This window comes from Typopeltis vanoorti, chromosome 12 (assembly GCF_054136105.1).
Source record: "Typopeltis vanoorti isolate ZY-2024b chromosome 12, IOZ_Tvanoo_1.0, whole genome shotgun sequence".
NCBI lineage: Eukaryota > Metazoa > Arthropoda > Arachnida > Uropygi > Thelyphonidae > Typopeltis > Typopeltis vanoorti.
In genome coordinates this window covers 93,182,147-93,207,332 of record NC_143560.1, presented here as the reverse complement: position 1 = coordinate 93,207,332, position 25,186 = coordinate 93,182,147, and the positions used below count along the sequence as shown (strand labels likewise).

The 25,186-nt window shown below is 34.3% G+C and overlaps 1 protein-coding gene across 1 annotated transcript in view; it reads right to left on the bottom strand.

Moving 5' to 3' along the window:
- Positions 1 to 25,186, bottom strand: part of LOC150101008 (orexin receptor type 2-like) — a 102,652-nt gene that overhangs the window by 56,850 nt on the left and 20,616 nt on the right. Inside the window, exon 2 of the mRNA XM_090402144.1 lies at positions 9,410 to 9,831. Within this exon, the coding sequence (XP_090258270.1) occupies positions 9,410 to 9,817 (408 nt within the window). The 5' untranslated portion in view covers positions 9,818 to 9,831. The remainder of the gene's footprint in view (positions 1 to 9,409; positions 9,832 to 25,186) is intronic.

Genomic DNA, 25,186 nt, shown 5'->3' with positions numbered 1-25,186 from the left:
GTATCTTTAATTTTCACCACGCTTATATGTTAATATTAATCTACTTCCAACATTGCACAAAACGGAGATTGCTTCCCAAATATCTGCTTGATGTTCTATTCATGCTTACTTTGATTTTCTAGTTCTTGAAATAAAGATCATAATTATGAGGAGATCGGTGTACTTATAAGAACAAATCCTAGGTATCATTTAAAACGATCTATTAAACAGGATAATGATAATTTTAAAATTATAGCACTGTTGTCATGAAGACCGATAGTCTCACGAATTCAAAATATAGAGTGCAGAACACGTATCGCAGATGTATGTTCACTCACATACAAAGGGATTCCATTTTCTGAAAGAAAATAAATGCGGCTACTTCAGCCTGGTTTTTTAAAATAGCATGGAATAAAAATGAGATTTTTGTGAGTATAAGAATGCCAACATCAGTGTTGGCATTCAAAATATCTTGATTTGGTTTCGAGATTTCATCTGTTGTCCTATTGACGACGCTATTCGAATTGAAGACCCAATCTTCAGTATTCATTTTTCGTTATTCTCCAGTAGGCGTTGAATTGTCACGCAACAGAAGGAATAGTGCGTCACATGTTATGAAGCCCATTCGCTTTTTTGTGAACTCGCATCTGCTTGGGTAATTTTCTTTATGAATGTTTGTTAGGTTACTGGGATCCTCAGTAGATAAATATTAGAGACGTTTTTTTCTCTCTCTTGGAGTTGTATGAATATTATCGTTCATCTTACACTGATTTGCACATTTAGTAAAAGAAGATAATTTCTTATATAAAAACATGAAAGGAGAAGAATGAATATGATGTATTTTATTCTGGGATAATTTAAGCTTAAGGGGCTGCTTTTTTAGTAAAACCTGCTCTTAGCATTCTAGTTTTTTTATTTTATTTTTATTTTTTATTTTTTTTATTTTTGGTGGAATAAATGACAAAAACATTATGCGTCAGGTCGAAATGGATACTCTTCTATTTCGTTATATTTTGATTATATTTTCTTTAGCAAGACGGCAGATACAGGATTTGTTTTCTCTTAGAGACAGAAGTAGAAGATTGGCTACTGTCTTTTATCTTTTATAAAACATTGCTTTATAAATCATGCAGGATATGAGTTGTGCAAAACGAGAACATGCATTTCTTTGGTATTGTGTTTATTATGATAATCTATCTTGATTTTTCGTTTTATGCGTCTTTATTTTCTTTTAAGCGTAGCACGACTGGTTGACGGACCACTTTAAAACATCTCAAATGTCTTCTGATAAATAATTATTAAAACTTAATTCTTCTTCTTTATTACCAGGTGAGCGGTTTACTCCATTATAATAAGTAAGCATAAATAATTCCAGACCTCTTCAGCAGTGAAGTGAATCATCGTTATCGCTTCAGTTATTTTATCGTCAGAGTACCAAATACTCTTATGGTTCATAATTCTTTGGAATGATTTAAGTTCTCGATATGATTTAGCTGATATATATATATGTAGAAAAGTTTTTACTTTGGGTATATACTATGTTAAAGATACCAAGCAATTTTATAAACTTGGTTTTAATCCATTTTTTCCCAAGTAAACAAACAGAGAAGTAAGTCAAGTTTGTGCCTGCAAGTAGTGCAAGTCTGAGGCAAATCGTGTTAAAGGTGGAGTAAGATCCGATCACTTTCCTTAGTATTTTCCCCTAATGTAAAGCACATCCCCTTGCGGAGATGTATGATGCTATGCAGTAAAGGCAAGGGCCACTACCCAGACCGGTTTCGACCTTTATTGAGGTCTCGTCAGTTGGAGCCAGACCAAAAATATGCCAAGGTTGAAGTAATGAAGTTTTGCAGTAATGCATTTTTAAAGTCTGGCTCCCACTGACGAGACCTCAATAAAGGCCGAAACCGGTCTGGGTAGTGGTCGTAAGAGGATGTGCTTTGCATTAGGGGGAAAATACTAAGGAAAGTGATCGGATCCTACTCCACCTTTACCACGAGTTGCCCCAGACTTCCAAACTTGACTTACTTGCCTGTTTGCTTACTTCGGAAAAAAGGATGAAAACCTAACTTATAAAATTGCTTGGTATCTTTAACACACACACACACACACACACACACACACACACACACACACACACACACACACACACACATATATATATATATATATATATATATATGTAAAAACTCGATATTTTACATATATATATATATATATATATATATATATATATATGTAAAAACTCGATATTTTACATCCGCAATCAGTAAAATCTCTTAAACGTGAAATAATTTTACAAAAAGTACTAGTTAGGATCAGGATCACGATACAGTGGCAGTTGTCTATATCTTACTTTCTCCTCGATGCCTTCAAATTAATCGGTAATCATCTGCTCAGCTATCGCTGATGGATAAGGGTAAAGAGTGGCTGCCCACAGATTTCCACAAAGTTTGTTAGGGCTAAAGGAGCTCCATTACTCTCTCTCTCTCTCTCTCTCTCTCTTTCTGAGAAATAAAAAGGCGTTAGAAATATTTTCTTTTTGTTTATAATGTATAATGTATGCATACATTTTAATTTTAATTACGAGAATCTTAATATAAATTTAGTGGAAATTAGTACGATGGACTTTATTTATTATTCACCAAATTGTTTTTAATTTTAAATTGTATTATTGGAAATATAAGTACGATAGCTTTGTTTAAAATTATTCATTTTTTCTACCTACCTACAGGAAATTCATTATGGATAAGTTTTGGATCGGAGAGAATTGTAAATAAATAAAGATCATCGTCGGTTTCTTGTTTAAATATTGGCTAGAATAAAGGAATGAGCATTCTTGAGCTGACGTTAGCCATAACGAAGCAGCCTGCTCTCGAAAGTTAGTGAAATTTGAATTGCGTATTCGCTTTCTTATAAGCTTATTGCGAACAATATAGATTCTTGAAAAAAAGCCTTCTTATTGAAGATAAAGGTTCTTGTTGTGCCACGTGTACACTTTCTAACTTTATGTGGGTCAGCAGATCTGTGGGAAGTTTCGGTATTGAGACCACATTATTATGTAATTAAGGAGTTTAATATTTTTTTTTTATTAAACTCGTTAATTACATAATAATATGATCTCAATACCGAAAACTTCCCACTTTCATAATTTTGCTTTTCTCAAATGAGATTCTTATTTTACATATCTAGTTCATTTTAAAATTTTTAATTGTTATAAAAAATAAGGAATGAAAAAAATGTATTTTCATGTTGAGTATTAGTGACGTAATGATCTCGCTCTCTCTCTGTGTCTGTCTGTCTGTCTGTCTATCTATGCCTTTCAACTTACTTGTGCGACTATTTCCAAAATGAGATTCAAAAGAATGTGCAAACAGACCTCTAATTTTGGATATTTTTATGAAGTGGTTGATATACACCACAATGGCCAATTCATGTTCATCTTGCAACTAAAAATATCAATATTCTGCGACAACGCTACCGATATCAGTATTTCTCAATGTGACATATATTCCTCATCGGTGTAAATAAATAATATGTTTCTAATTTCATCTTATCCCAGGTATATAGTGAGAACTAAAATTTTTATATATAATTCGATTAGCCTGTTGTATCAGAATACCTGTGCAGTTTCAGACAACGTGGAATGTATTTGTTTTCTAAGTCCAAGAAACAAATAAGCCAAAAATTATACAAATAGGCAAAAAAATAGACTAGAAACCATACATACTACATTCTAAAATGGAAAATCTGTAGAAGAAATTAAAGAGTTGGTGATGCGGACAGATTAACATAAGTATACGTAGAATAATAGGTAATCAAGAGAAACAATAGAATCATAAACAGAATAATCAGCTGAATAAATTAATATGAACAAAAAGGCTGAATTGCAACTCTGAATTCTATTTTAATCACGAATCAAAAATTTAAAGACGTGAAAAATAATTGAATGATTTAAAAGAAAACTGTTCACAGGAAGTTATTAAATTAAAAATCTTACATGTAATGAGCCATCATGGCATTCTGTACTTCCCTTGATCTGCATGTCATAGTGATAGTGATGTTATTATTAGCTTATCAGATGTTGAATCATTCTTTGTATTAGACCAAATGAAACGATGAAGTAAGGAAAGTGAATATTGCCGATTTGTAGCCTATGCCAAAAGAAATTATTAACGCTTTGCGAATTTCAGTTTTAGTGAAAAGCAGAGATCTTTAGTCAAGCAATGAGTAGGTCTATGATGAACTTAAAACAATTTATTATCTTGAGAAACTTTTCGAACCAGCTCATTGGGTTTCTTTTGGAATCGTTGATCTGAGCAACGAAAGTAGAACATGACAAGTAAAAATTGAAAGTCAAGGGATATTTCGTCGAACGGTTTTGTTTTACCGAGGGCCTCCGTAGTCAGTCTGTTTCTAAAAAGTCATTTGGTTACAAAGAACAGGGTTCGAATCCTGTCTAAGAAGAACCTGTATCACAGTTTTTCAACTAAAGGTGAGTTAGTCGGTTTCATACAGAGTTTTTCCTCCCGGAAAAAGCAAATCGGTCAGGAGAACACACGCAATTTACACACAGTAATATATTTTTAGGCATAAGACATAAGACTAAGTAATTTATCTTAACTTATGGTTACGAAATCCCATCTGAGTAGATTATGGGCCTTAAAGGCCTTTAATTGCCTCAGATTATTATTATTATTATTGTTATATTTTCATATAACAATAATAGGAAATAGGAAATTTTGACGGGATTGCATTCGTCTGATAAAGTGAAGCCAAGTCGTGGTTTGGCTTTAGCAGATGCATCATACTTCAGAATGTCGAAAGTGAGTTGACGAGTATGCTCGAATCTGAATACAAGGTAATAATTTTCCGTTACTAGCGTATAAACATTTGTGTTTGTCCATTCTGACAAACAGCGTTGACGAATATTATGTAACTTCCAATCATATTTTCTATTTTGATTTTGGTCCTAATATAAAAGTTTTGCTAGCTTCGAAAATTCATGCCTGTTTATTCTGCAAGTAGAAACAAAATGATCATTTTGCGTTTATTCCATAGTCTTGTATTTTCAAAACGAAGGGAGAACTACTTTTCTCCCATATAAAGTGGACTTTGAGGTTATATGAAATACCGTTTGAATCGATGATTCCTCAATCAGATGTCCGTGACGTCTGAGATTGATACATGATATGGGAAACTTCTACAGCATTCAAATCAAAAACGATTTGTTCCCATGTATCTGAGGTATTCCATGTATCTCATGTACTCTTGCGATTGGACTCCGTTCCAAGCAGATAAGTAATGGAACGTTATAAAAAAATCGATTCTAATATTCAAGGCGCAAAACAATGTGTGCACAAGCAGTCACATGCATCAGGGTTGGTGTCGGTGCTAACACTTAATGCAGGACGGTTCACTGAGTTTTATTATGTTCCAGAGAAGTCTTCAATATGGTGCAAGCCAGTATTTTATATAACAATAGAAAACCTTTTTTTTTCCTGTTTTCTTCGCTATCCAATCACAAACTTTCACCTTCACGGTTACTAAGAAATATGCTTCAAAAGCATCAAGCACGTCAAAACATTGGTTTAATACCCAGAATATGTTTAAAATCCAACAAAAATTACTAATAAAGATAAATATTCAGATGTTCAGTAATCCTTCAAGAATGCACATTTGAAAACTTGGGTTTCTTAAGGAATCTTTCAGCTATTCATAATTTCATTTTATTTATTTTTATGTGAATTCCATGCATAAAAGTCATAAACCTATAATACATGGTGCCATTGTTACATTAAAAGTATTATATAGTCTGAAAATCCTGCTCTATAGACCAATCATGGAATTTTTTTTTTTAAATCTCTCCAAATCTTCAGTAAGTAGGGATTAGTATCGCACCGTGCGTAAAATTTATCTATCACCTAAGTTCATATTTAAAATGTTAAAATGAGTTTCAAATATTAAAACGAAATTTTAAATGTTTCTCCCATGTCTTTAAAGAAAAATATTTGTTTATTTGTTTTTAGTATACATTGTATACTAAAAATATTTAAATTTAATTTAAGTATACATTTAATTAATATAATTAATTGCCAATTAAAGCACTTAAAAGAATAATCATTCTACTAATTGTCGTAGGACAATTTTGAACAGCTTCAACGGGAATCCTTAAGCACTATTTTGTAATTATATATATATATATATATATATATATATATATACAGGGTGTTCGGGATAAATTTGACAGTTTCGTAAGGAAAAAGAAAATCTTCTTTGTATCTATTAAATTTAATGAATTGACAAAAAAACATTACAGGCAGAGTTAATTACAATACTATCAACAAGATTTACTCAAAATAACCACCATTAGCATCGATCGCAGCTTCAATTCTGCTTCGGAACCTCGAACAAGCTGATGCTACAGTCTCCCTGGGAAGGGCCGCAAAAACTGTTTTAATTTTATCCATTAACTGGGCTTTTGTATTACTGGAAGTGCGATTGGTGTCTTTTTCAACTGCGCCCCATACAAAATAATCCATGGGGTTAAGGTCTGGGGAGTTTGGAGGCCAAACATTTGGACTGGTGAAGTCGTAGAAATTTTCAGACAACCATTTTTGACTTTTCCCAGAGGTGTGGCAAGGGGCCGAATCCTGCTGCCATACATACGGCCTACCATTGGCTACCCTTGTTATCCAGGGCTTGACTACAGTTAGCAACTCCACGAACAAAGCCCGAATTCCAATGCCAGGGTTCTTCAACACCTGTTCCTGCAGATTTGCGAGGAATTCTGCTGTACGAACGCAATCAGATCGTCTGCTAGGGATCTTTCTTCTTGCTACATCCTCGTAGTCACCATTGCAAGTCTCTAGTTCATGCCTGATTGTTTTTACTGTATTCAGGGAGCATTGGGCAGCAGTCGTAATATCCTTATTTTGATGGCGGGCACGAATCATCATGATACAAGTTATTCTCTTCCATGATTCAGGTGGGTTCCAGCTATCCATCCTTTCTGACATCTTGTATATGAACGAAGAAGGGTCCAAACTTTTAAATGAAGAGAAGTGTGTGTTAATACATGTAACTTACGGAAAAATATAATTAATTATAAATATGTCAAATTTATCCCGAACACCCTGTATATTACATATATATTACATATATATATATATATATATATATATATATATATATATATATATATATATATATATATATATATATATATATATATATATATATATATATATATATATATATATAAATTATCCACTAACCCATTTCGTTTTCCAAAAGAGCAGGCGAAGCTACTTTTCAAAAACTGGGGAACTACCAGTCTCCACCCTTAACCAATCATAGATAGCTTGTCCAAGACTACCAGTAATATTAATTGACATCTGTGAAAGAGAGACAGAGAGAAAGAAAGCAGGGCTGACAGCTTCTGCTGTCTCGCAGTTCTAACCCTAATACCATATATTATTGTCTGAAATAGTGTGAGTTATGCAGTCGCTTTTCTTGAGTTGCGAGATTAAAAATTTTAGTTTCCTGGAGGAAACCCATACTCGTGGCTGTGCCAGAGATAGTTTAACTCAGGAACCGGTCGAAAAAAGTATTATAAAGACTTTCATTTTATTAATTTTTATATGAATTCCATGCATAAAAGTTGTAAACCTATAACACATGATGCCATTGGTACGTTAGAAGTATTATATAGGCTGACAATAGGACATAGGTTATAAAGAGATCCTGTAGTCGGCAACTAGAATTAAACTTGAAACACTTTTTTTTTCTCTTTCACTCTCGGCTATAGATGCAATCGTTATTTCCACTGAAAAATCCATTATTATTTTATTATTATTTTTTTAGAATGCAGTTCGCTTTTTACACCACACATCCAAAATTATAGAAGTCAGCTATTCAAATGCAGGAATGCGGGGTAAAAAAGTCGAGGTATCATGACCTTATTTTCTTTTTCTCCTTCATGGGAATTTTTGATAATTGACTAGTAATTTACTATTCAAGAATCTTAAATTTCCGAGCATTATTGCACTTTAGTATGCGTATTGGGTTTTACTGCATCATACTATTATTTCCTCTTTATATTTTTTGAACAAATTTTAGGCGAATGAATTTAGTCTTTTTTTTTTTTTTTGTACTGAGTGTAACTTCCTCCAGACGTCTTGCAGAATAAATCACTTCTTCGCTTTTCTGTGTAAGAGTGTATAATATTTCAGTTGCAACCACGAGAACACTAATGTTGAAAAAAAGGTAAACACCCATAATACTAATCTACGATTGGTTTAAAATCTTTCGTTGGAAGAATTCACACAAAAAAGTAACTCTACTTGCATTGTTTTTATTAACATGCAAAACTTCACACGTTTTCCAAAGACTTGGTTGCCTTGCATATATTTGTCAGACGGGCCATTCTCTCAGTTTTTCTTTGTTAAATTAAAGACGTTTCTAAATGACTTGGTTTGGTTAGCGTTATAGACGAAGTAACTGGCAACGAAACCAGTGTGTGGTGTTTATTAATAGCATGTGTTCTTTAGTTTATTTGCGGGATTTAAAAAAATTCCTGGACAACCTCATCCACCTGCTAACCCCCGTATAAGACTAATTTTCTCATTTTAACTTGAAAAGTCTTATACAGCTTCTTCGTGTCCCAGACTAGATTCAAACCAGTTTTTCAGCCTAAGAGCTGTTGCATAGACTCGTGATTGATAGTAGTTTTGGTAAAGGATTCCAACAGTTTTTCAGTGTAAACTAAATTCTATCTCAAAGCGCATTTCATAATAACTCTTAATTTGCATTATAGTTAATGGCGAATTTGCATTAACGCCAAAACAGACTTAATTAATTTAGTAATTATTCAGCTCACCGCACTTCTTGAGATTAAGTAAAATAATTTATTAGAAAGAGAAATACACTGAGCTTCTGTAACTTTGTGGGCAACGAATCTGAGTTCTAATTCTATTGGAATTTAAGGCCTTTAAGATATTTCCAACTCAAGGTGAATTAGCTGGTCTAATAAGGAGGCAGCAAGGTGTTTTTCTTCCTGAAACGTGGTTTTTTTTATCTTGTAAGACAGACAAACAAATGATCAGAGAATACACATATTTAACAAACATAGCAGATAGGATTAATCGCTCTGTTACAATATTAATTAGGTTTCTGTATATTTGGTTTCTTAGTCTTAACAAGGTTGAGCTTAACGCATTAAAGTGAGAAGATAGAGAGAGTGAACCACAGTGTTCTTCCAGGGAGGAGAACCCTGTCATCTCCGACCAGCCTACGATCTCCCCACTCCCCCTCCTCTCAAAATGTTCTCGCACTTTGGCAGGAGGGGGAATTCGTAGGTAGATGCTTATAAATGAGAAGCAGCATCAAGTCTTTAGAAGGGATCACTGTGAAAACACATGCTACCTACCTGTAGATAAACCACCAATTTGCAGGTGATTTTTCCGAAGAACCAGGTTTCTGTGACGTCCCACAGCACGGAAGGAGGTAAGCACACAAGAATTACAAGGAAATCAGCCACTGCCAGATTCACGATAAAATAATTGGTAACTGTTCGCATGCTGTGATTGCGATACACAGAAACACACACAAGGGCATTCCCTATGAGTCCCACGAGGAAGACAGTTATGTGCATGCTAATCAACACCCACTCATAAGGAGTTGGAAAGATGTAGTCCTCGATCATGGCAATATAGTCGTCGTCTGATACGCAGTACTCGTTGCTGCACGCTGTAGTGTTGGTAGAGTTGTCATTGCTCTCGTTAAAACTGTCCCCGAATAACAGAGTGGCTTCATTACGTCTTGGTGGATCGTCCATTTTGTTGACAGATTCTGTAACGAAACGAAGATTTGTGGATGACGAGAAGGATTATAAATAAAGAGTTTAAATTTCTTAGTATTATTTCTATTACACAATAAATATTGTTGACTTATTTATGGAGACAGGGATCTCTATATTCTATAATGTTCCGCACAGTTTCGTTATCATAGTGATATGAGATATAGTAAACATTCACAGGGAGGAAAAAACATTAAAATTGGGGATGCGAACACACACACATACACACATGAACAAGTTTTAACAGACTTGTGTTAGATAATAGAAATTGTGTCTTCCATCTTTTGAGGGAATGTCAGTTTTTTTCCCCCATCAAGGTGTTTTAATCTCTTGTAAGTTATCAAGAACAATATTTATTGTTTGCGGAGTGACCTTGTCATCTGAAAAGCAAACGTCATTAAGATGATAAAGACACAAAGACTCAGTCGAGTAGACACTGGTTATGTTTATTTCGAATTTGTATTTCTTTTGATCGGTTTGTCTTTTTTGCGCGATGGAAAATTCAAGTTTCCGGGAGGGGAAAAAAAAACTCTTCCATCTCAATAACTCACCTTTGGATGAAAAAAAAACCTTTTGAAGTTTCTTTGTCGCCTTAGACGAGAACGAGATTCAAACACATATCTTTTCAACCAAACGACATTCTTCAATACTGAAGAGTAGACAATGGTAATGCTCTAATTTTCAATTGTGTTAAAAATGACAATTTTCAACAATATTTAGTTTTTCTGTGAAGAATTTTATGCAGATTCCAAACATATACGAACACATTCTTTTTTTGTTAATAAAGCTCATAAAAAAGTTTAAATCTCCAGAAGTTTTACATTTATTGAATAATACTTCATGAAAGGAAATTTTGATTTATCTAAGCTACTCTGTCATATAGTTTTAATGAACTAGCGAACTAATGGAAATAGTTTCCTCGATTAAATCACAATTTACTGCATGGTTGAAGAAAGAGAGATTAAGAAAATATTCATAAAGTGACTAACTTTCCTATTTCGTGGTGCGGGAATTTGCAAGATACGGAGGTATTATTGATCCGAAATTTGAGATAAGATATGAATCCATCATATTAATTTTTAAACTCTTTTCAAGCTTAGGGAATAACTCATAATAGATGGATTTTGGATATTATGAATAGAAAGTCCAATATAAAAATTATAAATAATACATCATGCTGTCATTCTTGAGCAATTTACTCTACAAGTCATCTACCTACTAAAGTCTTGCACAATCATCCATGCGAAAATGGGATTCGACCTCACCGCTTGTCATTCACAGAGCAGTTTTATCCATTTGGCTAATTAGACTGGTGTGTTTAAGGTAAGCTACTTTTAATGTATTTTATTAAAATAAAAGAAGTTAAAGCAAAAAAAATACAGACAACAAAATACCAGAATAGGAAATTAAATATCGCATATAGATCTTAGAAAAGAGGAAGATTGTGAAGTGAAGTATATATCTGGTATATATCTATCATGAATGGATGGAGTACGCATGTGCATGAGGATGTGGGGAAAAGCTAAATGGTATTTATCGATGCCACGTATTGATACACAGGATAAATACTAATATGTAGTAATACTAATACTATATGTAGTAAAGGGCATATTTAAGTGCAATTGAAATGATGGACATCTGGAAAGAATACAACTTTTTCCTTTTGATTTCTTCTGTCTCATGTTTCACACTGAAATCTAAGCACATCGTTCCATCTTGATTTCTAAGTACAGTCTTTATGAACTAATACCGTTTCTAAATTTAATTAGCGCTATCGACAAGAAACAATACCATTTAACTTGGGGGACGGGATAAAAAGACATTTAATTAACTGCACACTATGGCAAAAAAACAAGAAAATTGTGCCTCATCACTTTCTGTTTAAGAAAGTCAACTTGTCACCTCTGTTTTTAGCTTCTCCATGTTATCAGTCTGTTCACAAGATGAAACGTTAATAAAAAATAGAGGGAGCTGGATCCATAATGTACAGTGATGCACATTATGGACTTAGTTTATGAAAGAAACACACAAATAGCAAGTCAGATCACTTTTCAATGAGCAGAATCGATATCCGAATGCATCAATTTCGGGAGGGTACAAAAACATACCATATACACATATATATATTCACATACCATATACACATATATATATTCACATACCATATACCACATATATTCATCTTTCTCCACTATGGAAAAAACTTTCACCATTAACTTTGACTCCCACACCCGCATTATATACATCCTATCGCTTGGTTGGATTACAGGATTATGTGATCTTGTCATATACCATCAGTCAACTGTTTCACGTATTTTATTTATTTTTTTCTTCCACATGAGCGTGGGATATTCGACTTCACTGTATATCCACTATCCTCACTACATCTAGATTTTCATAAAAGCAAGTCTCATTACATCAGAACTCTCGTTACTGTTTATTCAGGAAAGTTAGATGCATAGTATCATTCAGCGGAGTAGCTCCCTCGCATGTGTTAGTACTCGTGACAAAGATTTTGCTATCGATCTTACTCCATCGTAGTGTGACCGAAGATATCAAAGAAATCGGAAATCTCTGTACCTTGTGTCTATATTTGCACTTCTCCGCCCCATCAGCGGACTCTTTATGCCTCAGAGTGTACATCAAAGTTTCTGTAGTGAAGATGGAGTTTTTGAAAAAAAAAAATCTTTTCTCGTTATTCTTTTGCTGAACATTTTGCACGGAAGTAATTCATATGCAAGAACAAAGGGGTGATTTAATTTAGAAAGAAGAAATAGCATTTCATGAGTGGAAGTGCAATAAAATATATCGTTGTTTGTTGTTCCAAAAGGATTTAAATGTATCATTAATTCTCTGTAGATTACTTTTTTGCTTCTTTGTGAAAAAGAAATGAATTTATTTTTCGTAACTTACACTCAGCATAAGGAGAATTAGAACGGAGATCTAAAAACACTAGTCTTTTGAGATTTGACTTTTTTTCATGGTTTCAGTACTTTTTTTTGTTTTTTTGCTCAATTTTTTTTCCAATAGCTTTTCTTATGCTTGTATTTCATCGATTAATTTCGTACGGCAAACATATCAATGAGAATATTTTCATGTAAGTAAATGCGGAAAAGTAGACAGATGATGGAGACATCACTCTGGTAGATTTACCTTAATTAATCATCTTTATGAAGCATATTTTCAGAACATTTTTTCCCTAGAACAGTGGATGTTTCATCAGTATCAGTAACGGTCATAATATGTGGCGACTTTCATGCGCAGGATTATCCTACTTGCCTGCAATCAGCGTAATCATAACTCCTCTGACAGGCAGGTGACCGTCAGATAAAATGTGAATGAATAATACCCCAATTCGATTATTCATTTTAGTCAAATTTCTTAACCAACCCAATAATACTACGAATAAAATTAAAGAGTTTGAAGTTTTGACGAATCCTCTTTGAAGAAGAATAATTAGCATCGTTTGCTATATAACAATGACTAATTGCTATAGCATACAGTAATTTATGTCATAGGTAAGTGTACTCGTATGTTAACACTTTTAATGCCTTTCGATTTGAAACATCTGGGTTTTAATCCCATCCAGGATGCGAGGAATCTTTATAAGGTTAACTTATGAAGGTCTCATATGAAACAAAACGATTGCTATATGTTATAGCAATTATAGGGCATCATATATTTTGTAAAGATAGAATGATAAACGGGAAGAGGCGGTGCTCACTTAGGCTTATCGCATTCTATAATTAAAGCTGGTAACTCACTGAAGATGACCTTCCACAGTGGTATTTCTTAAATTTGCAATGCCGTTGGACAGAATAACACGTAACAAGTTACTATTTAAATTCACGAAAATGGGCGCAGATAACAGAAATATGATCAGTACGTCATGTAGATCTTCATCTAAGTCTTCACTTATTGTTAATAAATTACTACTTTTATTTCTGCACTGAGAATTCCGTCTAAGACGCAAGAAAACCTTTAAACGTTTTTCATTTGACAGTGAATCTCTTACAGGGTGGTAGGTTTTCCTCCCGATAAAAATGACGAACCAACCTATGAGAATATAAAATTCAGATTTGCTTCCTGTTTTAGTTATCTTCTACAGCGATCATCACTTCAACATTCTGTGTATCAGGTCATCCATCCACCTTCGGGGAATAGGGAGAAAAGAAATATCTATGATTCCCATTCACAAAATGCATGCTTCTAATATCCACTTCCTTTCCATCTAGTTCCATAGATATTTACACATTTCCACTACGTGTGACTTGTGCTTCTTCCTATACATTATAATTTTCATATTATTATTCAATATCGATACTCGTCTCCTTTAGCTATCATATCAGGCAACACTGTCAAATCTCTCGCTTCATGATTTATATTGCCTCTGTTTTTAAATCATTGCAATCTTTTCGCTTCTATGTTTCGCTTTGAAGCATGCAATACAAACGTTTATAAAGAATTTACTACTAAATTTATTATGGTTAATCGCGAGGGAACTTAGAAAATAACAAATATTCTCAACACAAGATGGCTACAGGTATTGTTGGCTATTTGAAATCCCTGGATGTTCCTATTCGCCAACAGAACTGTTTGGGAAAGATAAGGTGCCGATCGCAACCGAGAATAACGTCTGTCTTTTTTTAAGTTTCAAATTGTTTAAGCACTTTTTTGAAAGTTGTTTTGTTTGTCTTTTCATATGCAAGTTATTCTGGTTTTACGAATTTTTATAGAAATTTGTGGTATTTGAAATCTTAATAAAATTTTCGGCTATTCCAGTTTGTCTTTTAATGGAACCGTTTCGGGCGCACCAAAGGGCAAAGCATGTGGAAATGACATTGGAATAACTCCGCTATGGCTGGATGGAATTTAAGCAAGTTGAAGATAAACAAGATATTCACCACTTTAAATTTTGGTTTCAGCTGGCGTATTTTAAACTTTCATGTTATAGCAATTAAATAGTAGGAACAGCCGCTAGAGGACACCTCAAACTCAAACAACGTAAACGTGACAAGTGAATGCGTTAATTCTTGAATGCTGTATATCTTAACGAAGACATATTTGTTGTTCGTGTGTATTAGAAGCTTAAAATGAGTGTTTATCATTGCTTTAATAGTGTGTTAAATACTCGGTGGAATACAGAAGAATTTCTCGGTTATTAATTTTGATTGAAAATGCATCAAATTACAACTATGAATGTTATCAGGTAAGAGATGTGCGTTCGTGTTATGACATTTAACATAAATTGACATATTAGCAGTAAACTAATTTATGGCAGCACCTGTTCTGTGTGTTTGAGATATGTTTATATTGTACAGCACCTGTACAATATGTTTGAGAAATAATTTTCAGCGGAAACGACATTTAATTTAAATAAACTAAAAACTAGCAACCATAAGGTCATTTCATTCAGACAGGAACGTTCCCCTCCCGTTGTAAGTGGTATAGCTTTAGCTATTTACAAGACGCGAGATGTTTGGGGTGGGGAAGGGAAGTTGTTCATTCACATAGTCTTGCATAGTTTATGGTTGCTTAAAGGAACTCGCTGCACTTTTAAGGGGTATAAATATTTTCACCACCACTATAACGGAATTTAAGAATTAAATTATTTGTATAATATTTGATTTTTTACACGAACCAAGGTGAAATGAAGACCGAGTAATTAACCCCTTTAAGTGACTATCATTTTATTTGAAATGTAAAATCGAGCTTGCTCTAAATAAATATAAGCGGATGTTAAGACATGCATAATCCCCTTCCACTGGTCGCTTTGCACATCGATTGATGTCGTATGCATATCACATTTTGGAACGCACTCCTAAGCGTTACAGCCATTTGAGCCATATGGAGATCGTTGTGCCGCAAATCACCCTTAACAAATGACATTCTTTCCATAATAAAAAAGTAGCTTTAATGGCATACGTTGCTTGTTTTTCTTTGTCTACAGATACGCAATTATGACTACTCCAGTAGGGGAATATGCAACACAGAGAAAATATTCTAATCAATATTAGCAGCAGTGAAAGGTGGATAACACGTAATTAACTTAGTTATGCATTCATTGCGCTTTCGCATCGCATATTTAATATATATATAAAAGTTGATAATACCATAGCTATGCACTAGAAGAATACGACGTCGCTAAATACTTTCAAATTGTTCATGATTTCGGAAAAGAATATAACTGTAATAAACATCAATCTGTCTGCTCTAGCCTTTGTCACGCGTGAGATCTTTAGTCCTTGTATCAATTTGATGTACACACTTCTTCCCCCCCCCCTAGGGCCGGCTCTACCGACGGTGCAAGACGTGCATTTGCACCGAGCGACAAGTTTTTTTGGGCCGACAAAGTTGGCATAAACTATACAAAAAATAAAGGAGAATGAGCGGCAAAATATGCTACTGCACGGGGCAGCAAAATTCCTAGGGGCGACCCTGCTTTCCCCTCCTCTTAATTGACGTCTGTGCCATTCGCCATTGTCGAAATGTAAGTGCACAGTGACTTCATTTAGACATACAACATGCGTACTAATCCCGTATTTTGTAAGTTTTTTTTTCTTTTCTCGGAAGGGAGAGATATTAAGTTTACTTTAGTGGGTTCATGACTTAAAGCAGAAAGACATTCTTTGTTGATTTTTGTTGAGTAAGAAATAAGTCCCTAAGAAAGATGCAGAAAAAAACTGTTGCTTAGTTTCATAATGAGACTAGTAGCCATGAGTTAATTGTTCATACTTTGAGCAAGCTTTGCTGCAGAGGGTCCCGTAAAAAATGAATGTTTCGTAAGTTGCGGTAAAGGCAACATATCACAAGATGAAAATATGTTGGTATTGGAAAATGAAAAGCGAAACCCCAGTGAGGTAATCGTTTTTAAATATTATAATATTCTCAGGACATGAAAAACTAATGCAGACTAACAAGCACCTCTTTCCCTCGAAAGCTAACCTTCTAAGTTAGTAAAATCAGAGAATATCACTCTCCAGAATTCAAAACACCCACAACAGGACCACACGCGTAGTATCAGAGACTGTGGTAGCAAGAACGACTAATACACTGACAAACTTATTTGTCAAATAAGTTTGTCAGTGTATTATATCGGGTATTTTACATAAACCCAAACGAAAAACCTTTGGTCCGACAGTACGTCATGGCTGTGTCTTTTTTAAACTCAAGTGGAAAATATTTTTAATGCTACTTTTTTATGAGAATTTACATTTTTTTTTTTGGCATATTTCTTTCTCAGGAATTTTTGTTTCTCAAGAATAATTAAATGCCTTTTTTTTTTCGTTTTAGTCAGTCTTCTAAAGAGAATTTAATTTTTCAACATTTGATTGATAATATATCGATATTTCATCCTCGCTTTCCACCTTTTAATCTTATCTAAATAAGTATCGTTTCATTGTCGTCATCCCTGCCGTTGGTGCTCTCTCCACCGTTCCTTACCATTTTTTCCCATTGCCAGATGACTCATATTCTGCACCCATTCCACATCCCTCATTCATCCACTGTCGTCTCAGCCGGCCTCTTCCGTTTATATCGTGCATTGTATTAAACATCAAGGTTTGATCTTCCTACAGATCTTCCCCTAAAGCTTGATTTACTAATCATGAAACATCACGGAAAGGAACAATACTGCCTACTCCTTGGTTTTCCATTCCACAAAACGGGTATGATAGCTAGAAGAACGCACAGAATTAACAAACAATACACTGGTCCCATAACCTTACTTCCTGCCGATAGCTTCAACGGTTGGTGATTTCTTCGCTTAATGGCTTGCTGGTTAGTTTAGATTACATCAGTGCTACTCATACTGTGAAGTCAGCGTCTGTGAAGTGAGTGAGTTTTTACACTTTGTGAGTGCTATAGGATGATAAGAAATCTAAAACTCCGTATGTGTCCGGCTAATATACCATTTAATTAATTAAAGTCCTTATAATGGTTTCTCTTTATCGTTGAAGATGTTATCGAATCTGTGGATTCGCTAAGCTACAATACATGTAAATGATGAAATGTGTGATCAGCATATCCTGAAGAAATGAATTCGTCACGATAAGCTTGATAAACCAGAATAACTATCAGTAGTTTAATGCTTTGGTTAAAACAATCAAATAATGGGCTACGAGGCTAGGACACTTGCTTTCTGAAAACTAGATGAGCATGCCTTTCGGCTGACAGCTGCTAACGCCATTGGCACGGAATGAAAAATATTGCCTATACTTTGGTGGCTCAAACAATGAAAATGTGTATACATACATACATACATACATAGTAGATGTCTCCTATTCGAGAAATATTGTAAACCTTTAGGCCATTAGTTGTTATCCTTCTTAAAAATGATAAAGGATTTTTATCATTAATTTTTTTTTTTTTTTTTTGCATCTTTATTTTTACGTAGTCAGGAAATCCTGTTCCAGAGACCAAACCTAACTTTTTCAAAGCGCTTCAGGCTTGCAATAAGCATCTAAATGCATCAAATTGAATCGATTTCTAACCGAGTTTCCTAGCCCACTCAAAGTGAATGCCATATATTACTACCCGATGTGTCTCCTACGTCGTCAAGCTCACTGCATCCAGTTGACTCCAGTATGTGTCGCGACCTCTCTTGAGGGAGAATGAGTTAAATTGGTCTGTAAAATCGCCTGCATTTCCAAATGCGAATGATAGTAGATTTGCTTCTCGTCATTGTGTGTTATTCTTGAAGCATTGCTAACACAAATTATTTTGTGATTTTTGCCTCGAGATCTGTAATATTAAATGCAATTTAAGGGAATAGAATCACATGTTTATCAGTATATTTTAGAAACTTTTTGAATATTTGTAAACTTTCTAAAATGGAACTATCGGTCATTCATAGAACCTCGGTAGCTCAATTGGTACAGACGAGCTTTTTGGTTGGAAAGACCCAGGTTTGAATCCCGTCTGCCATGAGTAACCTTTATCGGGTCTTTATAATCAGACGGTGAGTTAAGCCGATCTCATACGGAGTTGCAGGTTTCCCCCTCCAGGAGACTGGTTTTTCGTCCCTCAAAACAGGCTAACCGGCTGCGTGAACACGCACGCATCTACAGATAGGAAATGCTTATCAGATGGATTGAAAAGAAGAATCATTAAGAATTATCGTCTAGGTTTTCTTCTTGAATTCTTTCTTTCGTAATGTCCTGATGGAAATCATCCTTTCCTATCATTGACGGGTAAGTGGAATACCGGTACCGACGAAAATGGAATGAACTTGATAGGCGACTACCGTTTGTTTACCTAAACACTTATTTTTTCCATTTTCATTTTTAATATTTTTAAGTATTGAAATATAGTAAAACATAGTTGCTCACTCTGGCTGTTTGTATTCATTTCGTAAATTATTTTCTTCCTAATTTTATTTTTTTTTAATCATCATTGAACGACAATTAGCTGAGCTTATGTTTTGGCATACTTGTATCGAAGAACCCGAACGTATTGCGAGAACAAGTTCCATTTTTTAATTATGCATCCTTACTTTCCCTCTTTGTAAGCGAAGCCTATTAACTAAAGGAAACTCTTCTGAAGAAGCCTTTCCGGTAGTACACAAGTGGCTTTAATCAATGAGCTATCGAGGAAAGGCTTTATTAGATCGGTTTAGATCCTAGTTACGAGAAATCCTTGTGGACGAGTATTATTAATTTGGCTGAATTTCGCTAAAAACTGACAGTTCGCTAAGCATGAAAACGACTCAAGAGGCAAGCTTTGTATATGAGATAAATTTGTTCATTGTAAAATAAACCAGAGTTTTAATTTTATAAAGAATTTTTTCATTAAATCTATTCGGCTAGAGTGAATTTTACATGAAGAAGATGAAAATGAGTTCCATTCGATATACTTTAATTTTAATAAAAAAGTTTTAATAATACTGAAATATCTGTACAAATTTAGTAAAGCTCATAAATTTTCTCAAAATTTTTCAACCAGAAAAGTGCTGTTGCGTGCATGTGACCAGTGATTATTGACGCATATTGTGATGAAACACAACTACATTACTGCAGTGACGTCATGATATTTGCCCTTCGGTTGGAAGAAAATATATTCAAGTCGTCCTTTTAGGACGCAAAGAATCTATCGGGGTTTTTCAACTATAGAGCTAGCCGATCTCCCCCCCCCCCCCTCACACACACAGAGAGATAAATTGGCCAGAAAAGGCACACAAATGGCAGCTGTAGTACACTAATTACTTCGATTACTTTCGCCTAATTCCAACCAGCCAAACTATGTAGCTAGAGGTCTGCGAGAAATACAGAGACAATAGCATATTTGAAATATGCAGACTACACCACCGAAGAGCAAGTGGGATGACGTCAGTAACCTTCGTACTGATAATGAGAGAATGGAGCGGACGAACATGTTTACGGAAATGGTCCAAGCATAATAATATTTCCTGGGATCTTCGATCTTGGCGAAATGACCAAACTTCTAAAAAATAATTGAAGATGATGTCAACATAATACAAGCTTTTCTCATGGTAGAATGCATATCTATTCCATTCTGTTATCGACGCTGAAGAATATAATAATCCCGAGCTTTTCCTTTTGATACCATTCTTTACATTTAGTGGTATCTACACAGCTTTTGCTTAAAATTATATTTAATATTTTATCTTGCCACAGAAAGTGGTTTTATGCTAGGATGAATTAAGATAGGTTGTTTAATAATACACCCGTAGAAATTCATGACGATTTTGTTTAACATTAATTTTTGAATTGTACATTTTTCGAAAGACAGAAGACAGCATTAGAGGGAGGTATAGTTGAAGAGGAAACACTTTTATTTTTCTGAAAGTATGGAATAGGTACATATTAGCAGATTTAGAGGAAAGGGAATAATTATAAGATGAAAAAGATCTAAAGAACACCTTTTAAAAGACAAATTCCAAATAGGTACTCTCGCATTGTTTAGGAGCAGCAGGATCTGTGAGAGGTTAAACTCTTTTAATAAGTTTGTTAGTGAAGAAATCTTGAAGAAATTCATCTTCGGATGCCTTCGAGCATCTTTCCGTTTGATATTGTCAGAAGATCAAGAACAATTAGCCAATGGGAAAACTGTTCTTTATGACTGCCCCGTTAATTTGCCATAGATCGTGAATGAGATAGTCATAGCAGGGTGCCAATAGTGCCCATGATGAGGCTTTCAGTACGGATTATCCGGAAATCATGCTCTCGATACCACGCATAGTACTGTTTTTAAGTCAACTCCGTTCAAATAATCAGACACTGGACAATGAAAATAATCGACTTAATGGCTTGTGTAAACATTTATGCCAAAACAGTGAGAATTGAACTCAGCCTTGTAGGCCGAAAAGAGGAGACAAAATTTTTTAAGATTATTACGATTATCCTTCATCGGCTTATTTTGAAATGTTTTTAAGAAAACTCTTTAAAGATAGGCAATGCTAATCATCGCCCCATTATGAGTTTAATTCTTTTCCTGGGGCATTTTACTTAGGATTTTATCCTAATTTTGGTAAGTGCTTGTTTACTTTTTCACTTTAGTGTAGGCCTGTATATATATGTGTATATGTATATATACACACACACACACACATAAAACAGTAATCCTGTTTGCTAAATCATCATTCATTTATATTCACGAAATTAGTATTTATTTCCTTTATTCTTTAATTACTGCTCTTGAAACGTTTTTAAAGAGTACCGATAAATCGAGTTGCAATTACTGAAAATAAAAATGCATAAACGCTTGTAATTCAAGACACACGCATCGAAATATCCTCTCATCATAAAATCCTTCTAAAATTTTTTTTAATGGGTATTACAAGGTAAGAAAAAGTTTACAAAACATACAAATCCTGCCAATATGATTCTGATTGCTTTTTAGGTAAGAAGAATCAATCAGCTAACGGAGCTCCTTAATAACTAGTCATATCTAGTACCTACAATTAATGCCCAATCTTTCGTTTGTGTAATAGACGTAGTTTAACTTTTAACATTTGTCTTGTTTTCTTTTGATTATTTCCTGCACAGACACTCTTTCCTTACATCCACACCCACTAATCAGTTTAACTCTGGTGACAAGGGATTAACTGTTTAGCAAGATATTTTTGGAACATTTGTTTCGCTCTTTATCAAATGTTTTAGTTTGTGCGTATACAGCAGGAAATGCTTTCTCAGAGAAAATATTTCCACTCTACTCGCCCAGCCAAAACATTTCATAAAGGATAGGTTTTTATGACTATGACGTACTCCACCTTGAAGTTTAGCTGTTACACTCACAGCGAGTGTCAAATCTCATAAGCGAGAAGCTTTTCTCCGGAGACCAAACGTGGTCTGTTCCACTTCCAGCGTACAATTTGATTTCCTAACACGACCCTTTAGGCATATACCCTTTCGGGAATATCACGGGGCACTTATCGTCATTTCTTACTGGGCTAGACTATACTAACAAATTAAACTGCTTCACATTTTTACTGTCCGAAACGTAAAAGCGCTCCAGCAGACGTGGATGTTGCCCTCCAGATTCCGCTTCTTTGCTGTTATTACAGAAAAATTACTCTTGTAAAATCTCTCCATCGTATAACACAATCACCTCCTGCGCCTCACTTCCGGAACAGAATCTCATTATCTCCACTAAAATACTTGCTTGTGTTTGCTCTTTGAATACTTCAGAAAAATGAACGAAAGAATAAACACCAAACCCGTAACCCCTGTTATTTACATCTCAACTAAAATGTTTGCTCGTGCTTTAGTTATTGCTGAAAAGTTGCCGACTTTAAATCTGTACATTGTGACGTATATCACGTGAAACTCATTTTTCGTTTGATTAGAATGGCCCGCTGCTGCATACCGAAGAAAATATCCTTGTTAATTGAATTTTTAATCATTAATAACAGTAGAACGCTTTTAACGATCACGACAAGAATTTCATGCTAGTGAGCATCCGATTTGGTAGATCTAAACAAAAAATTCTTTTATTTTTCAATGTTAATGTTTACATGAAACTGAAAGTCTTTATACGTTCGCTTTCAAATTTCCGGTGATTGGTGAAGTAAATCACATTCGTTCGTTTTGCACATATCCAAATTAATGTTGTTAAAGAAGGAAAAAATCTGAGTACATTATCAAGTAAGGCAATCAGAGGACTATACGAAACGATTTGATTTAGAAGTTGCGTGCTTTGCTCTATTGATAGGATTACATTTATTTTCTAAATATGTAGTTTTCTTTCAATGTGTACTTCTCGTCTTCTTTTGCGAAACATCAAGACTATTCGTAAGCACTGCGGTATCAATATGAAGGATTCTGTGAAAATTCTCTTACAGAAACTGTTACCGAACATAAAGGCACAAAAGTGCCATGTTACGATTTCTGCGGTAACATAATCGACTATTTTGGTGCAGGTTGAAATCTGCTTCTCCAAAATTTTAGTTAGGTTCAGTTAGTTAGGTTTCGTAAGAATAGCAGACTCGGAATAGAATCATTAAAAACAGAAATGTCCATTGAACCAGTAGACAACTCAAGCCATTGTTCGGGGGGGGGAGAAGATAAACGAAATGCTCGTTGAAGTGTACCAAAACGTTTTGGTACACTTCAGTGAGATACAGAAATCACTTTCGATAGTGTGATTTCTGTATTCTTTGTACGTTTTCTGATCTTTTTAACCGCTTTACTAATGCTCATCGTGTCTGAGAATATTATATTAATTAAATATAAATAAGTTTTCTGTAAATTGAATACCGTATTAAAAACGTATTAATTCCTGTTAATCATTTTCTGCTCAAACAAATATCGCAAGACTTTCGCGTTGCCGGTCTGGAGTCAAAATTATAGCAACACGCCTACATGGTAAATTTTCATTAACTATCCTGTACTTAATGACTGACGTCATTTTGTCAAATTGAACTCATTAATTAAATTCAGCGATTTCACACTGCTTTTTACACTAAACACCGTAAATAAGCTTGGATATACTCTCTCAGGTGATTTTTTATTATTTTTTTTATAATTACGTATTCAAACAGTTCCATTTAATGAGATCGTTTAGTAAGTTTTAGCAAAATTCCAAATATTAATTTTCATTCCATGAAAATGTGTCCCGTCAGGGCAACAAAACATTAAAAAGATTTCATTAACTAGCTAACCTCATCGACGAGTTTAACGTTAGAGATAAATATGGCTAGGTAAGTATTTCAGTAACAGACGAAAGCACACCTTTCTGAGAAATTTGAGAAACTAGGAAAGACAAACATGTTTTGTTTTAGTTATTTCCTGTCATACGTTTCTTCTTGTGCGCTTAATAATAAAGCCAGTTTCCAGAATCGTAGTTATGCTGATGGTTTTGAGTTAATGGGAATCAGTAATAAAAGAATGTTTCTTATTATGAAGAAATTTTGTTGCTAGTTATGTGGTAATAAGCTATTTGACAGGCATAATTTTAGTATGTCTTGAGAACAGAGGAAAGCAAGCGAAAAATCAGGAATTTTAGAATATACACTTTCGTAGTTTGGAGGGATCAGTAATCAAAGAAAATTAGGATTCAGTTTTAAGAACTTAATTCTGGAAAAATAATTTCATTTTATTGTAATTTAATTCTGAAATGTATTAACTATAATTGTATTATGTATCATTTACGATAGCGCTATCTATAATTTATAGAATAAAACTCCCACACCGTCCAATTTTCGGTAGTACTCTTAACCTTATTGTGTATGCATTTATATTTTCTTATTTTGAATAAACAGTATTCATTAGCTTATTCAGTAAGCCAAGTGACATTTTTTCCCCACGCAACTTTGGTTTTTATTGGATACCATGTGTAAAACAGGTTTCGTAAGTTTACACAGGCTAAAATAAAAACTGAATATTGCGAAAACTATACAGAAAGTTAATACTTCCCTAAAGCTTCACTATCTAAAGTCCTAAAGTGTTCTTTAAAAAAAAAAATCCTACCTCAAGGAGAAATTTATTTCCAAAATTCATGCTTGGGTAACTAAAATAGTGTTGACCATCCATGAAATTCTCCAAGATTCTACGTACTTGCAGCATGTGCTGGAAGAAATATACCCTGAAGATATCTTTTGAGTTGTTTTTCTTGTAAGTCATAACAGTCATGTTTGTTACAAAACAATGAAAATTGTAGCTTCAATAGGGTCCATAAAAGCGACTTTAATCTACTAAAGCAAACATGGAATCGGATGCCCCTGTAAAGATTGCTGTCGGGCAACAGCCTGATGCTCGACAGAGTATATTCAAAGTCATAAACCTATTTTGTATAACTAGCCGATTTTTCCAACACTAAAATGAAACACCAATAAAATAAGCACAATAGCCTGTTTTTTTTTATTGAAAAAGGTTAGAACGAGCTCATATT